This window comes from Photinus pyralis, unplaced genomic scaffold (genome assembly GCF_008802855.1).
Source record: "Photinus pyralis isolate 1611_PpyrPB1 unplaced genomic scaffold, Ppyr1.3 Ppyr1.4_LG4, whole genome shotgun sequence".
Classification (NCBI taxonomy): Eukaryota; Metazoa; Arthropoda; class Insecta; order Coleoptera; family Lampyridae; genus Photinus; species Photinus pyralis.
This window is the reverse complement of record NW_022170511.1, coordinates 176,512-194,413: the sequence shown is the minus strand read 5'-3', so window position 1 is coordinate 194,413 and position 17,902 is coordinate 176,512. Positions and strand designations below refer to the sequence as shown.

General features: G+C 35.6%; 1 protein-coding gene across 1 annotated transcript; it reads left to right on the top strand.

Moving 5' to 3' along the window:
- The first annotated feature begins 12,191 nt into the window (after positions 1–12,191).
- LOC116169232 lies at positions 12,192–15,321 on the top strand. Its single transcript, XM_031485265.1, has 3 exons — positions 12,192–12,339; positions 13,778–14,502; positions 14,994–15,321. The coding sequence occupies exons 1-3, from the start codon at positions 12,322–12,324 to the stop codon at positions 15,133–15,135; spliced, it is 885 nt and encodes a 294-aa protein (XP_031341125.1). The 5' UTR covers positions 12,192–12,321; the 3' UTR covers positions 15,136–15,321.
- The last annotated feature ends 2,581 nt before the right edge of the window (positions 15,322–17,902 follow it).

The window sequence follows — 17,902 nt, the reverse complement described above, 5'->3', positions numbered from 1 at the left end:
CAGATAACAATGTATTAAAATGAGTGTTTATATTACCTGTACTAAAGGGAGGTAGGTACACGAATAATTTTTGAGAAGTTATTGGATGCAATTCCATTCTGGGTTTCACTGTGATTCCAAAAATTCAAACCAACATTCAAAGAATTGTGGAATTGTAGGTAGTGTATTTTAGTGAAATTAAGTCGAGTATTTCATCCCATATCGAACAATAGCAATTTGTTGATAGGCCACAAGGAAAACGAGTGAAAACGGGCATTCATTTAAAGAACTTGGAACAATATATGCTATGAAGAAAGCAATTATAGAACATGCAACAACATGGCTTTTGGTGAAATTCTTAAATCATTTCGAACAGGTAGAATGACTGAAAAATCTAATGATGGACGGAGCCCAATGGTACGCACCTTTTCGGTATTTTAGAAATCAGTTTCGGTATCAAACGGAATACTTACTGTCCTGGACTTTATACACTGTGTCTATAAAATAACGATCCACCATGGTGATCTCCGAAAACATAGAAGCTACGACGATGGTCAAATTAGAGAAAAGATGCGCAATTAAACAGTTAGCCTGAAAATTCTGATTACTTCCGAAGATATGCCAGAGTTGCCGAGTTTGTTTTTATTTGTTTCTGATTATATTTGAACAGATACAAAAAAAATTAAAAAACATTTTCTCATTGCCACTTCTTTAGCTCTACAAGATACCGTTGAAAGATTATCAATACAACGTTCCGTTTCGGTGAAATAACCATCAACTTTATTTTTCATATGACCCGGTCCATCCTGTATTGAGTAGCATTATGAATACAAGGATGTACAAGACACAAAAAAAAAACAATAGTTAGAAGCTATCAGTTTCAACAGGATGGTGCACTCGTGCAGATACCTATCGAAGAAATTTTCCATTTGTAATCAAAAATGCTTCTACGGCTTCGGAGATCCCCATGATAGATATCCTTATATTGGACACAGTCTGTAAAGTCCAAATGTTCAATGTCTAGAAGTCCAAGTCTCTCAGTGCTTCAATAATGTTATTTTAATAATCTCAGTATCAAATGTAATGTCCTCGACATTTCCAAATTTAAATTTGAATGAATAAACAATGGAAACCCAAGGAATTATGAAACGTCCATAATCTTGCTCCCTTTCTAGGGTGATCTTTCCCTCGTAGGCGTCTATTTTATATGCAATAAACAATAACATTTTAGAATCGTGAATTTAATAAATTGAAATAAAGTAAAATACACAAAATAAAGAAGTGGCCCTTGCACTGGAATAATAAGTATAGTTCCAGTCCGTTGAGCTTGCAAAAAATTTTTGATTTGATACATACAATACTGTGATACAAAGAAAGATCAAATGAGCAGCGGAATGAGAGGTGCGCTTAGTTTAGGAGCTGCTGGTATGCACATAACTCAAATATACCCACTTTTCCAGTCTAGCATTGACTAAATAAAAAAAAATGTTTACATCCAAGAGAAGATTTCCAAAATCCAAAGAGGGGTATTCTTCAGAAATGAAATATTTCAGGTCCATGTGTGTCCATTTTATATCCAACAAACAAATACCACGATTAGGGAAGGGAAGAGAAGGGTTCTGCAACGACTGTCAACAATGTAATACTGTACGGATGCGGAGTGTAGGAGGATGGGTACTAGGTAGGCACCTGGACGGTCAGAAAAACGTTAGATAGGGTGCAGCAAAAGATCGCGCTGCGGAAAGCCTCTGCCCATCGAACAGTGAACACTAAAGACCTTTTTTCGTGATCGCGTGTACAATCCCGCTGAGATTCCTAGTACATGAGAGATGGAGACGGTGCAACCGGACTGAGAGTTTAAATAAAGCGTCAGAGGGAGATTATGCCTAGAGCCGATAGGACAAAGTTAATCTTGACAACACCAAGTGAAAATGAATCCATGCCAAATGAGTACAAAAATTTAGACGCGAAAAATGTCCGATTTCGGATCGAGGTTTTATTAGCAAACTCATTTTATAAATATAACCTGCCTGCAAAGAATTGTGACAAAGCTAATGCTTCAAACTCGAGCATTCTACGATGATTCCTTCAAGAGTTATATGACCGACCGACCGACCGAACAGCCAAAGTGAATATACAGGGTGTTAATTAATTGGGTGCCGATAATACAGGATGTGAATCCTCGGGTGATTTTAAGGAGAAAAGTTTATATCAACATAATGTCCTAAACCTCTTAGTTTTTAAGCTATGGGGTGTTAAAATTTTAAGAAAAAAGTGAGTTTTTTTATCATAATGTTTTATTATTCTTGAGATATTTTTATGAAATTTTGTGCACACCTTTTCATCATTAAGGAGCATTTTTTGACGTACAAGATTTTTTTAGACCAGTGACGTCCGTACGGGGTTTGAACTGACAATTTTATTTATTAAGTATAGGACACGTTGATATACTCACACCATGTATTATCGGCACTCAATTAATTAACACCCTGTATCAGCGCTATTTTCTTTCAAAAACGCGCTAAAAATGATTAACTATGAACGTGCATTGTTGAAGAATAATTCACCTTGCGCTGAAGAAAACGCCAGAACTGAATTGCGCTATTTGATTATATGAAGCGAAACAGTGGATACAACAAATTTAGCAAAGACTTATAATCTTGCATCAAAAATTCATAGAAAGTCAACTTGTTTTTGCATCGATTGAAATATGGAAATTTGTGAAAGATTATTGCCGGAAGGGCTGCCAGGCGTGAGAAAAATTACGCTACTTTGATTATCTTAAGCGAAACAATACCAAAGAATGTAGCAAAGGTCTCCTAAAACTCGACGAAAATGGCTTCAATTAAAAAATGAAAATTTCTAAAAAATTATGGCCGGAGGAGCTGCCAGAGGTAAAAAAAGTTGCGCTAACTTGATTAGATTAAGCGAATCTGTGGAAAGAATTTTTCAGAAATTTTTGTTTTTCTGTCGATGTAAAACAAGTCGACTTTCTACATTTTGTGGTAGCCTGTCTACTGATTTATATCGACTAAAAAATAAAAATTTCTGGAAACCTCAGTACGCCGTTTTTATATTTAATTTGAATATTCTTATTTCTTGTTAGAAAATTCTAGTTTTTGTGTTTTTTTAATTTAGCATTTAGATTTAAAAAATTGTATATCAGTTTTGTGAGTCGACAAATTTTTCCCTATCATATATTGCGTTTTGGATATTGGTGATCGTCTTTCAGGTCACCAAATTTAGTAAGTATAGATACTTAGTGTAAATTGTACTACAAACTTATTATAACAATTTGTAGACTTCCCTTACTTCTGATGGTGACTGAGTGTTTAAATCTGTGCTTTTAGTCTGGGGGCCTCTTGACACCAACCAGAAGGCAATACGACTGGTCGCGACTACGACGAGGTTGTGCATGTGGAAGTGAAAAGTAGAAAACATCAAAAATTGTTACAACAATTTTGAGATACTGATGTGGACTTGCCGATTTTAAGCCATTTTCATTAATTTTCGCCTTACGGATATACAGGTGAATGGGTACGGTCATTGACAAAAGTAATCATCGTATAATAAGTAAACTACTCAAGGAGGAGGTCTTGTCGGTTCGCATTTCCTCAAATTTTGGCTGCGTATGCTGCAGGATTTACCTATTTGGCGATCATTACTTTTGTCAATTACATGTTGTCACATTGTTTGGTATTCACCACGAAAGTTCTTCAGCGATTTACGTTCTACGAGTAGATCGACATTTGTGAATTAAAAGTTGTTCCTCAACTCCATCCGAGGATCAGGAAACCACTGAGGTATTTATTGCACAAGCTGTAGATATGTATTTTTTAATTTGTCAGGTATTTTTGGGTAGTTTTGTATATTTTTAGGCATTTTAGCTGTTTATATGGATATTATTTGTGTATTTAATAGGTACTACAAAGGTATTTCAAGAATGTTCTCTAATAAAAAGCAATGCGAGAAGTAACGAAAGAATTTGGATTACGCATCGGATGGCGCTGAAGATTGCGTATTATAATGAGGTCGCTTAATGTACAATTTTTAGATTGTATTTACCAGTACAAGCACTAAATTTTGAATGAAACTTCCCAAGACCCCAAGAAGTAATTTCCGAAGGGTTAACACTGCGAGAGGGAACACTTTTTATAAGGATTCGAACCTCTGAACATAGATATTTTGCCATTTTCTCAGAGGCTTGAATTCGTACACAATTTTTTCCTCACTACAATGTTGAGGGCAGTGAAAACTGAAATTATTGCACTAGCGAGAGCGACGTGCTGTGCACGGCATGTTTGCTTTTCCGCACTTGCATGTCTTGCGGAGACCAACGCAGCAGCACTTACGATTACATTTTTGGGTATTTAAGGGCATTTGGAAGTATTTTTAGGTATTTTATTTTGTTAGAAAGGGTATTTTATTGTACAAATTTCAGGCAGTACTTTCCCCCTCGACTCCATCTAATTCCACTAATTATTCAATTTTCATTATGTGGTTTGTTTCTTAAGACTTTTGTATAATACGTAGGTACTATTTAAATATTTCAACAAAACTACTTCTTGAAGCTTACGACTTCAATATAGTCCAGTCGTCAGAGCAATAAAAGGGGTTCTACCTAAAAATAATTCAAGGAGTTTTGATTTCTTGTGTATGGTGTAAGGTAAAGTGTCAAATACAACATATTCATTTTGCGACCTCGAAATCCCTGTGGAAATGGTAAAAAACTCGTGTTTTGTTGAAAAAATTTATTTTTGCCAAATATTTTAGTTCTCGTGTGTTTTAGGAAAAATATTCACCTATATAAAAATGAAAGGGATTAAATTCTATTTAATTTATATCTCATTCATTTTTGCTGTAAAGTTTATAGTTGCGATGTAGCGGGTCTGTAAATGTAAGTATTTTTTATTGCAATTGTACAAGTTCCTGATTCGTTAGTTTTCTGTGGCCTAATCCACGAAGCGAATTTAATCGAGTTTCCTTCGCTTTGTCTTTCTCCATGGTCCTGGTTTTTCAATATCTTCAGGTTTTGATTCGTCACTTCTCTCCTCATTAGATTCGCATTCTTGCTCGTCATCCAATTCTTCTATTATTTGGCCCATAATTGTTATCGGAGCTGCATCTTCTACATCATCATTTTCAGAAAGCAAGTGTTGCGCATTATCGCAAGAGTCACCGTTGATGCATCCACATGTTACTGCATTTTAATCCAGTTTTCCTGCACCCACAGGCCGGTCCACAGCCTTTTTTGCATTTACACGAAATGCATTTTAGCAGTTTTTCAGGCGAGGGGGGCCTGCAAAGTCGTAACTGGAAGAAGTAGTCCACTGTCATTTATTTTCCATCCCCAGTTTGTAGGTGGTTTTTCATTACCGCGCCAAAGTTGCACTTGGTGGTAAGTTCTCAAAGAATGCTGGCGCGCTGCTGCTTCGGTAGGTGGTAATAAGGCGAGATTGGTTTTGCTTTTAGTTATTGATTCCAAAAAGCAACGGTAACGATGTGTCCGAAGGTTTAGCACCGAGTTTAGCACCGTGCAATGATAAAAGAAAACGGTGCCCTGCTTCAACGACAGCTTCAAGCTCAGCATTTTCGTCATTAAAAACTTGGACGTACTGCTCTAAGTGCTTACTCTTTTTAAAGACAGTGATGAATTTTGCCTTCCCTTGTTTAAAGATAGCGGAAGTTGTGTCGCAGCCGCTGACCGCATGAAGAACAAGTAGATGTTGTCGCACTTTTATGTCTTGTGGTCGTACACTTTGCACAGAGTACATTTTTTGCACCATTTTACCTTTTCCGGGTTTAAGAAAGTATATGTTGGGATGAGCAGCCCCTAATGTCATCAGTATAACCAGCAAATCTATGTCTTCTCCAACTATGACGATAGAATCAAATGTGGATGAGTGGTTAATTAATTAATTAATTAATTAATTAATTGCCCAATAAACGAAAGCAGTTTTAACCACAGAAAAGATATTAAACAGAGGCGAAACTATACGCTATTCATTTTAAGAAGGTAGCGGTAGAAAGCATAGGGACAGTTTGACCTTCACTGTGATTGGTTAAAACACGAGTCAGTATTACCCTGAAAAATAAAACGAGTGACGAATTCTGTCTTTTAGAAGTTTCAGTTACCAACTAAACTGTCGAATTGTCATTAGCTGTCAATTTCAAAGAACCAAGCGTGATATCGTTTGATTTATATTTATATTTTTCAAATTTTGTGCCGTTTTATATTTTTCCTGTGTGTGTCGATCTTCAATCACAGCGCCATCTACTACCTTCTTATAATGAATGCAGTATAGTGTCGGCGAAAAAGTCGAGGTCGGATTAAAAAAAATATTATTCAAATAAAAATGCTAGCTTTTACTTAATAGTACCTTAGTCGGGAATTTAAAATTCTAGCTACAATATAATACGATATTAAAAACAAATTGGTACAACCGGCTTGCCCACGGCTTCACGAAAACGCGCCCTTCAGAAATGTGTGCGGATGTGATGAAAAGTAGGTACTTAGGTACATTTACAGAGCCGCCGCATCGAAACAATTAACTTTACAGCAAAAATGAATGGAACATAAATTAAAGAGAATTTTGTTCCCTTCATTTTTGTATAGGTGAATATTTTTCCTAAAACGCACGAGAACCGAAATATTTGCCAAAAATCAATTTTTTCAACAAAACACGATTTTTTTTACAATTTCCGCAAGGAGTTCGAGGTCGCAAAATGAATATGTTGTTTTTGACACTTGACCTTACACCATGCACCAGAAATCAAAACTCCTTGAATTATTTTTAGGCAAAAAGTACCTGACGACTGGGCTAATACCTATTCAACAAAATTGGATTCGTGGTATTTGTCATGACGTTTGTTACGCCAAAGTGTCCTTTAAGAATTCATAGGTAAACTTTTTGTAACAAGATTTTTCGTACCCACCTCGTTCACAAAGGTTTAGAAAATTATAACGGAGCTGGTTCGACTAACCTTAGTATACGTTCTGAATTCCATAATCTCGAATTCGAGATTATAACGGAGCTACTGCGTCGATCTTTTTAAACGTTTTTTAACAATGTTCCACCGCTATGCAAGTCCAGTGCCCTAATGATGTAATTATCGAATGTGCTATTGAAATTCACCCCCAGAACTGACTAAAATTGCAACGTGTTGGAAACGAAGAGCTAACTTCCCATGCTCTCATTGTATATTGTATGTACAGTCCAACGATGAGAAAAAGCAGCACACTGTCTCCATTGTCTCGATCGAAATTTTTACATGTATGCCTGTCAGTGTGTTGTAATCTTGTATAAGTAGTTAAAACCTGATATTTTCGCCGACCTTATGAAGGTCGAACTATTTTCCCTGGAAGGGTCCATTTAATCGATTTTTCCCACATCTAGTTTGAAGGTCTACCAACACAGATCTTTCTCGTTCTATACAGCAATACAGCTAATTTCTTTTCTCAAACTATTTACTCGATATTATTCCGTATATTCCAACTTAAATGATATATGTGCTGCATATAAGAATTCGAGACATACTTAACTTTTAACCCTACCATAGGCATTTGCTCATCAGAATTTCCATCTGTGTCGGCCACGACAAATATTTTCCATCTGAATTAACAAAGAATAGCACCATAAGCTACTGTCAAGCAAAAAAATTGAAAAGTGCCTGATTGATATGATATGACCATGAAACTGCAGATGTAATGTAATAGATTTCATCAAACAATCATTTATCTATCAGTCATGAAATTGTTAATTAGATAAGTGCATCGTTTTCCATCTCCGTGTGTTTACAATATCGCACCACAATAATTATTATATGAATGTGAGTAATTTATTGAAATAAAGCGGTTAACCTTGATGTTTTCTATTTGCGTTTTTCCAATTGCGTTTTTGCCTATATCTATGGAAAGTTGACTATAAATAATCACGCTCATTCGTTATACTTATTTGCCTAGTAATTTTTGCTATTACTACAAGCATAAGAAGTATAGGTAGTTCGAATTTTGAATGTATTGACTTTCCACCTTTTGCACGACTTCACCACTCAAATCGCTGTAAAATCTTCGATAGAAGGGAAAGCCATTAGAAATGGCAAAGGTATTTCTGCGTTGACTTCTTTAATTGGTCAATCACTTCATCGAACCCTCTTCAACACTGTCGGTGTGAACAGACTATTTTTTTTTAGTAGGTACTATCACAGCCTTGTACACGAAAGCTCAGTCAATTTAAAAAACATTTAATCTCAAGTTCTTCTAAGTGTATCTAGTATCTCCATTGTTGCACTGGTACCAAACGTATAAGAGCATTTGGATCATTGGTCAGATCGTGGTAGGTACAAATGGTTCGTTCTAAAAGTTCTTCAAGTGTACTCTGCGAATACTAGGTCCATATAACTTTGGAAAATTGTGCAGTGTAAATTCAAATAACTGGATGTCTTTATCCGTTACCAACTTGTTTTAGCAATTAGGGGGTCGCCAATCAAGAAAAACTGTTACAGATTTCTAATAAAGTACAAAATGCAAGTTTGTAGTTCGATGAAAGGCCTAGCTTGTACTAAAGGTTGCAATTTATAGTTTGATGTGGAGGAGACAGTTCATTTTCATTAACAATCTTTATTGAATTGTGTAGATTGTAAGTAGGTATATCTAGAGCACGATGATACATGAAAATTTTACCTTTGATAGAATGACCATCAAAAATGAAAAAACGCATAAAACAATAAGGGCAATAATCCACTGTTTCTAAAATGCAAACTAAATTCTTGGATTTGGATGCGTAGTGCAGACTATAAACCGCCCTTTGTAATTTGACATTTTATATACAATATAGCCATTGTCCCGAGGGGTGGGTTCTCGTATAGTCCTTTCCTTCGGTTTCGTTAGTGGGTCCGTCTGTTCACAATAAAAGTCACCCATCGCGTTTGCACTTTCGCTATATGATATTTTATGTCCTCTAGTAGTGCCAAGTACAATAATTTTTGAATTATTTTTATCGAAGGAACATTTTGGTTACGTTGATAAATTTCTTCCATTTTTTAAAGGTTTTTCCAGAAGCTCTTTATTGTTACCAACATTCTATCGTATGATTAGTGAACTCATTTAATAAAACAATTTTATTTTATAGCAGATGTTACATTGACACATTGACTGGCACTTTAACCGCGAGGGTAGATAACGCGATCACTTTAACCCCAAGGGGAGATAAAGTGAAGCAGATGATTTTGCATTCTAATGACATCTGTCATTCTTATTTCAAATGGGATGCGGAGCACGATATAAGATAACGTTCAGAGCATATGACAATGCTGTTTCTATGGAAACGACCGCGACGGCAGAACCTAAGCTTGCTATTTTCGACGTTTTCTTGTCAGAAGCTTTACAATGATTTATATGGCTTCTGCACAGATTTAATCTGTGGCTTCTGCTATAAAATCAAGTTTTGTATTATACACGGCGATAAAGGGAAACTAACGATCTCGTGTAACTTAATTCACTCAATGGTTAAAATATCCCTTTATCGTCTTATATAATATACCTATAACTATTAATCAACAAAACAATCCCTTAAATATGATGAAGCGTAAGTAAGACTTAGGGGTTGAAGTGATTTAAGGGTGGAATTTAATTACTTAGTGCTTACCGGCGTGTTTTTTGGTTTGCAGGAAATTCAAACTGTCCCCACTACTTTTGGATCATACGGCATTCCTTCGCCTTATGTCACTTATTAAGAAATGGAAAGATCGGATGGTTCAAATTCACGGGAATTTAATTTGTGGATTCGTGAATTGTTGTATAGAAGGAAGGGTTAGTTTTCTATGCGCGCTCTATTTTGGGATTTAGTGTACGTAGCAATTTTCCGAGCTGAACCGTTTAATAAATAAGGAAATGTGGTACTGCATAGGTAAATAGCTATTGTGGTAGGAAAAATAGGCAAGTATTTTAACTGTAAATTTGTAATAAATGAACATCTTTTAAAAAGACCCAGAAAATAAATAGCACGTAAATGCAAAATTTCAGCAATTTCAACCCTCCCTTTAATTGCTTCCTTGGATTCAATTGAAATTAATAAGTAATAATTTAATCACAAAACACTACACGTGCATTGAACTCTTTAAGGCGATGGTCATGGTAACGTCGCCTCTCGCCTAACGGGGAGGACGAAAAACTTAAAAGGCAAGACTAAATTTGCTTCTTCTTCAATTTAAGTGACGTAATTTTTTCCGTTGGGAAAATTACTAGTTGGTGGGACACCTGGTCTCATTTCCACAGAGTGAATTTGCGAAATAGAAACCCTTGCTAGCAGAAGGGCACATCACGCCCTTTGAAACATCAGCACTAAATTCTCTTCTGTTCTTTCGCTACTGCAACCATCAAAGCATACCTATTATGCACGATATCTTCATAATTAAATAGCTTTCTTACACGATATTCTCTGTACCTATAAGAACGCATAGTGTCTTATGGAACGTACACAGTAGGAAAAACAACGAACAACGTGAAACACAACTTTACGTTCATAAACTATGCTACAAAAGAAAGTGTAATACTGAACGCATTATTATTTGCACCAACACAAGAATAGTACATTATATATCAAGGTAGAGAAGTCCACTATTATTGCCTGAGCACCAAGATTACATCTCGAGGCGCTTGCGCCGAGGGGTGTAAGGTGCGAATGCAATAATAGACTTCTCTACCGTGGTATATATACTATTTTTTTCACTACTAGCACTTGAAATCCTCTAAATTAACATATTATATTATTGATAAGAGAGTTAACGGTTGGACAGAATTGTTTGTTTCTTAATTTAACATGTCAATCAAGTACGTGGAAGTACAAGTCAAACAGGCCGTATTTTGTTCTGTTATTGAGATTTTTCAAAGAGTAATTTCGTTCGAATTTTTTCAAAATGTGATAATTTTAGGTATGTAATTTCTCTGGAAATTGCGAATGGTGGCAATTATTCGTTTTAGAGAACTTGTCTAAACGTTCATTGAGCGAAATTTCGGGTTGTGTTTTCTAAAAGTGACAGCGTGACAGTTCTCATTATTGACTACTAGTTAATAATAAAAAATTATTAACCACTTTAAACAAATGCCGAGAAAGCCTACTTTACAAGTGGAAAAAAGGTTAATAATCATGTCATCAGACGCTAGTAGTGAAAAAAAGCCTTTACGTACCTACTATAATTAAAATATGTAATTGAACTACAGACGGTTTTTTATACGAATGAATTTATTAAGTATAAATTGTGCCTTCACGAAAAATAAGAACCTACGGTAATTCATTAATTAACCAAAGCCATAAGTACCTATGTATTATATAAAAGAAACATAATAAAAGACACAAAATATTTTAGAAAAATCCCAAAATTTGAAATAGGCATGTGCAAACATACCTAGTTAATTGTTATTATTTAACATAGCACAAAGGGCGGCGTAGTTCAGCTCCCCAGTGTTCTTCTTCCATTGAATCACATTGAAAGTAGGTAATATAAGTAATTTACAGGGTGGATTATTCAAATTTTAATCCTCTCAAGTCTCAACTACAACTGCAATATACCTACGCGCTTACATTATTGTACCCATTTTAAAGCTAGCTGCTCTCACTATAAACACACATGACGCAATCCTCAAAATCTTCAAAGTACCTTGATAGTTCAACCATAAATAAAAACGATTTCTTTACCATTTTTAATCGTGGGTAATTTTTTTAAACAATCTCCCGTACACTGTTAATTTAATGTTTACAATAAGCAGTCAGAATCTCGAAGGTTAATTAACGCTTCACTTCTGTATAATTAGTTAAATTAATATTGCATAAGAATCGAATTAAAACAACAGATGTATTAATTATTCCATAATACGCTCTTATTTGTAAACGAAGTTTTCAATAATTAGAAACCGGAAGCTATTAGAATAATTGCTGAGCGTAACCGTTTTTACACGCATTTTCGATCCGCCGTATTTGCTACCTATAAAGAAAAATCGTTTTCGCTTTCACGCAATCCTAAAAAGCACTTACACTTATTTCAGCCAACTGTGTCTGATTAGTCTAAGTAAACTGACCGTACTTACAATCTACATAAATTGTTCATGTAAGAAGTGAATATGCAAAAGTGTACCCTTATAAAAAGTACTTTCATAAATCGAATTTAATAAAGAAGTAATATTTAATTCCGAAATTAACCGATCCCTGTTGGTTTAATCGTCAAGGTATGGGAGAAATGGTAAAGCATAAAAGACCGTGAATTAGAAACGCGATGTCACATTTGTGTTTTAACGGTATAGTGTTAATTAGTTTACTTCGGTAGGTGAATGTGATAAGAGATACCATGGCCATCCTCTATTTGGTGAGACTTCTGAAGTTTTATATCTAAATGGGTCTTCGGTATTTTTTAAATCCAAATGTAATTAGTCTAAATTAATGATAATGTATGCAAAGGAATATACAATCTGACGCAGATACCATTAATTAGATTCATCTTACGTAATTTCGTTTGTATGTAAACAATGGGTCAACGATATGGTCAAGATTTTGGTGGCAACCAGGCAACTTGAGTGTATGAGTCGTCCATTTGACTCTGTTTTTAAGATCTTTGGATGATTTTGACCATATGAATAGTGCATGTAACATTGAAATTGTGTACTTTGGACGAACGTTGTGGATTCAAAACAAAGTTTTTTATTTCTTTTGTCTCAAAAACCATCTGTACCGGCTCCTAAGACAAGCTCTATTTAACATCATCTGCGGTTCTAATCTGTTTTTGTACCTTCAGTCTGCGGATACTTCTTGCGAAACTTTTGTAAATAAAAATAATTTGCATGTCTGATTCAGATCAAGCCAAAAACAACCAATCAAACTTGTGGTTATTTTTTAACACACACGGCATTTGCTTAAGCTTAAATCAAATTGGAAACTCGCTTCACTTTCAATTTGGGACGAAGTGTGTGTGTGGGTTATACAATAAATCGAAACTGATTCACTTTGGTCATTCCTTATATAACAAACTTTAACCTTAGGTTTCTCTTTTAGATAATCTTCGGAATGTCTGAATTGGATACTTTGTAGCTTTATCCGTGAAATCGTCGAAAATTGCTAACTGTTTTGCATAGATACGTAATTATACAAATGCGTAATAGCGCTCTCATCCTTTAATTGCCTATAACACTAAATTATGTATATTACCTAAATAGAGGAAATGTTTTGATCTGGGAAGTAGGTAAAATGTGGCACCGAACATAAAGGCGTTTTAATTACAGTTGCATACTAGGTATAGGTACCTAAATGCACAAGGAAGAGAGGTCTATTAGCTTACAAAATTAATCTTCGTAACCCATTTGTTAACTTTTACAAACGTCTAAATTGAAACAGTTGGTTGCCAGTCTCTTAAGTACGTTAATTAACTTTTGTAAACCCACAAAATAATTACACTTTCTTTGAAAACTGGTATAGAGAAATTTTATCAAAAACTGGAACAAACAAAAATAAATGATATGGAAAGAAAGTTGAAAATTACGAATATAACAATAAGTTCACATTCTCTATCCACGCGAATCTAACAATCCTACTTGGGCAGATTAAATCACACATTACGTTACTAGAGGGTAATAATCATTGCATTTCCCTTCTTGTATACATTTCACTTTTAAATAGCGTTCTCGATTAAACATTTCACCATGTAGATTTAGGCATTAATCGATCGTTCAACTTTCTCTTCATTTGTTAAAATGAACTTGATTAGAAACTGAAACTTCCTTCACTCCTATAAGATAATTTATCATTTCCAGATGATCGTACTAGTAGTAGGTGCGCAAATACGAGCCGAAGATACCGAGCAACCTCCACCGTCTCTGTTGGAGATCTTGAGGGTACCAGACGAATCTCCCGCTCCCGCCTGGCTATCCAAAGACGATGCATCCGCGCCCTTGTCATCCGACGAGCCAAGACCCTCACTACTAGAGGTTCCAAGAAGTTTTTTCGGCCCCAGCGCTAATTACGACTACCCGGTACCCTCCGAAGATCTCCAACTTCCCTCGCTCGAACCGTGGAATCCGAACAACGATCCTAAATTCTACTACGAGCTTCCCGCGATAATCACCAAACAGCAGCAGCCCACAAACCTCTACCCGAAAAAATACAACGCCGACGTCTACGATAAAGAGAAGCCCCTATCCGCGAGGCCTAAACAGGAAATCCTTCTCACCCCAATTACCAAAGAGGACTACTTAAACAAACAGAAAGACTACGATAAGGTGGTATTGAATTTGGAAAAAGTACAGAATCAGAAGGCGGTCACCAATGAAAAGGTACAAACTAAAGCTAACGAACCCGACTCTGCCGCCACTGGATTCTCGGAAGGCTTTAACTTTCTTGGCGAGAGCAATCATCTAACTTCCGATCATTCACCTTCTTCAGACTTACATCATTCTTCTTCACCCTATCGTCAACATTTTCATATACAAGGCCATGAGGGACCTCATAGTTACAAATGGGGTTACGATACTGGCAAAGGGTAACTTTCATCCTGTTCTTTTAACTCTTTTAACTTAACTGACTCTAACTACTGAATTTCATTTCTTTTATTCACTGTAACTCTTGTACTGTTTCTAGTTGTTCTTAACTGCTTATTTTATAACAAGTCGATCATACATGTATAACTATAGGTAGGTACGCATCGCAACTTTGAAAAATTCTAAATTCATGAATATCCATGCATCTTTTTATAAATGGCAAAATGAAGATCAGTGGCGAATAACTTGTGATGGGTATCAGTATTGAATAATGAATTTATTTAGCTTTAACACGTTAACAAAGCAACTACACATTGTCAAGATCATTATCATTAATATCGTGTTTCATTACCAACTTGTAAGTAAATATAGCCTTGGTCAGTGTGTTGAATAAGGAAATCGTAGTCGACATTACTGCATAATTAGTATACGTCCAACGTACACCTCCTAATTAAGCTCAGGTAATAAGTAGCTAATTCTCTTTTAATTTCAGTTACAACAGGCAATTCCGATATGAAGAACGTGATAAACATGGGCATGTAAAGGGGCATTACGGTTTTTATGATAAACATGGAAAACTGCAAACGATCCATTATAGTGCCGATCCTCATCATGGTTTCAACTTGGACCATTAATTGTCAGCCTCTTTCCGTCATGCGAAACACGCTCAATTGGGTGCCTTAAATCATTGCAAGTACCTAAGTGGTTAAATACTAACACCATTGACTTTGTTAACACTTAGCTTAAGTTTTATACAGTATGTGTATTTGTTAATTTTATGTACATAGTTGTTACAATGTTATTAAATGACTTCAAATCGATTTATTCTTTTATTCTCTAGAAATGTGTGCACATGTACCAATGGAATCTGATGCTAAGTTTTAACCCACAAAGAACTGACAAAGGAAACCATAGGAAACAGTTACGTGATTAAAAATATCTTGCTGACCCTCATTATGCAGATAAGTATACAAACTTAAAATTTAAATAGATATACAAACGAAGGTTACCCAATAATGATAGTAGGCGACCTTTATATATATATAACCAAAGGTATAACTGTGCATATCTACACTACAGGACAGAATAGACCCACGCCATTGAATAAAAAATAAAGTCCACGCCAAGCTATACGGAAGTAGAGCAAGTACGCTTTTTGTGATCGTCTGTCTCTCCTAATCACTCTTTACCTAAATCATGGCTTCTCTATGTACCAAATTTCAGCTATATATCGAAACGGACGGACAGACGTTTTGGTAAAGTAGCAGCACGCAGCTTAATAAAGGGAAAATAGAGTAGATACCACCTAATAAATTATATTGCGAAAAAAAAAGTGTTCTTTGAGTTCATGTTGGAGGTTTACTTTGTTTAGTTAAAAACAGTTAACTGCAAGACTCCCTCGGTTTTTCGGAAAGGGAGTAAAAAGGACCACTACCAGTTCTGGGGGTCCATCAAACCTGCATAAAACACATTTGGTTTTCTCAGGTGGTAAATGTATGCTAGGTACCTACCCTTAATTGAATTTTGAAGTATTAGTTACGTACCTTCGTGAAGATAATTAAAAAAATAGATAAAGATCTCGGTACAGTCGATAATAATATATTTATAGCTATACCAGGGAAGTATGGGCGGTAATGACGTACTAAACACTTTCCCATTGCCACTATTTGAGCTCTACAAGACACCCTTGAGAGATTTTCAATGCAACGTTACCTAATATTTTTATATGGCCCGTAAAAAAAGTACCTACATACCGTACTGAGCACCTAGAATTTTTATTTGTACGGCACAAAAACACAACAAAAGTCTGGTGGTTTCAACAGGACAGGATGGTGCGCCCAGGCAAACCGTTCCAATCGTTTGAAAATACCCACTAGGACATATTTTTTTCACTTCCCAGGAAATTTGTCATGTTATTGAATTGCGAAGAAGTGAGAAAAAGAAAGCAAAAAGGAACGCGAAGGATGGGCAGAAAAGAAAACCCCGCATACAAGGTTTTAGGTCGACAGAGCTGGGCAGTGTTCGATTTTGTAAATACTTTTTAGTATTCAAATCCTTTAAAGTATTCAAATACTTTGTAATTAAATACTTTTATGGAAGCAGTATTTGTATTGGTAACTCAAATACTTTCATAAATATTTAGTATTCGAAAATTCAAAGGGCTGTAACTTTTGAACTAGTAGCCCAATTTTGGAACTGTTCTCGGGAAAACACTTTTTCTTATTAATTTTGGGGCGTAGAATCCAAAACAATTCGTACTTTTTCGATTAGACTTCTCAATCAAAAGTTATAGACTAGAAACCAATTTCGAAAGAAAATTCAAAGGGCTGTAACTTCTGAACTAGTAGCCCAATCTTGGAACTGTTTGAATTTATGGATTCTACAGGCCCCATTCTATAAGAATTTTTTTTCCCGGGTCGATCTGAGACCATTTTTTCTTCGGGCATCAAAAAAAGGCAGTGTATAACCTTCCTTTTTTACCAAAAATCGACTACACTAAAATTTCTCGGGAAAACACTTTTGCTTATTAATTTTGGAGCGTAGAATCCAAAACAATTCGTACTTTTTCGATTAGATTTCTCAATCAAAAGTTATAGACTAGAAACCAATTTCGAAAGAAAATTCAAAGAGCTGTAACTTTTGAACTAGCAGCCCCAATCTTGGAACTGTTTGAAATTATGGATTCTACAGGCCCCATTCTATAAAAACAATTTTTTTCCGGGTCGACCTGAGACAATTTTTTCTTCAGGCCTCAAAAAAAGGCAGTGTATAACCTTCCAAGATTGGGCTACTAATTCCAAAGTTACAGCCCTTTGAATTTTCTTTCGAAATTGGTTTCTAGTCTATAACTTTTGATTGAGAAGTCTGATGAGCAGTTGTAGTTTAAAGGCCCGGTTTTTTAATAGATAATTTAAATACAAGTACTAGTGCGCCATCTCCTTGACAATCGATACACTTTCTATCAATTATAGTTTTAGAAGTCTAGTTGAGATGTCGCCATGTACGCACCTTCTTTTAAAATTTTATTTGAATTTATGCGATTAATAGCAACGTTGCACTTATTATTCCTTAAATGCAGTGGCGTTTTTAAGTTTTTCGGAGCCCTGGGCAATTCGTTCGTGGAGGCCCTCCTTATCCTTAATAAAAACGGGAGATTGGGGAGATTCAAGCAAATCCCCGAGTTGAATATGGGCACTTGATATTTGTGTAGCCTGGTTTGTAGGCAACACATCATGCTCAATGAACAGAAAACATTTATTTTTGCAATTCTTAACTTCTTATGCATAGGAGTTTATTTAAAGCCCTTGGAAGAACAATTTCAATAACAGGTACATTAAACTGAACCGTTTTACAACAACTTTCACACGAAGATCGCACAAACAACACATTTTTTCGTGATTG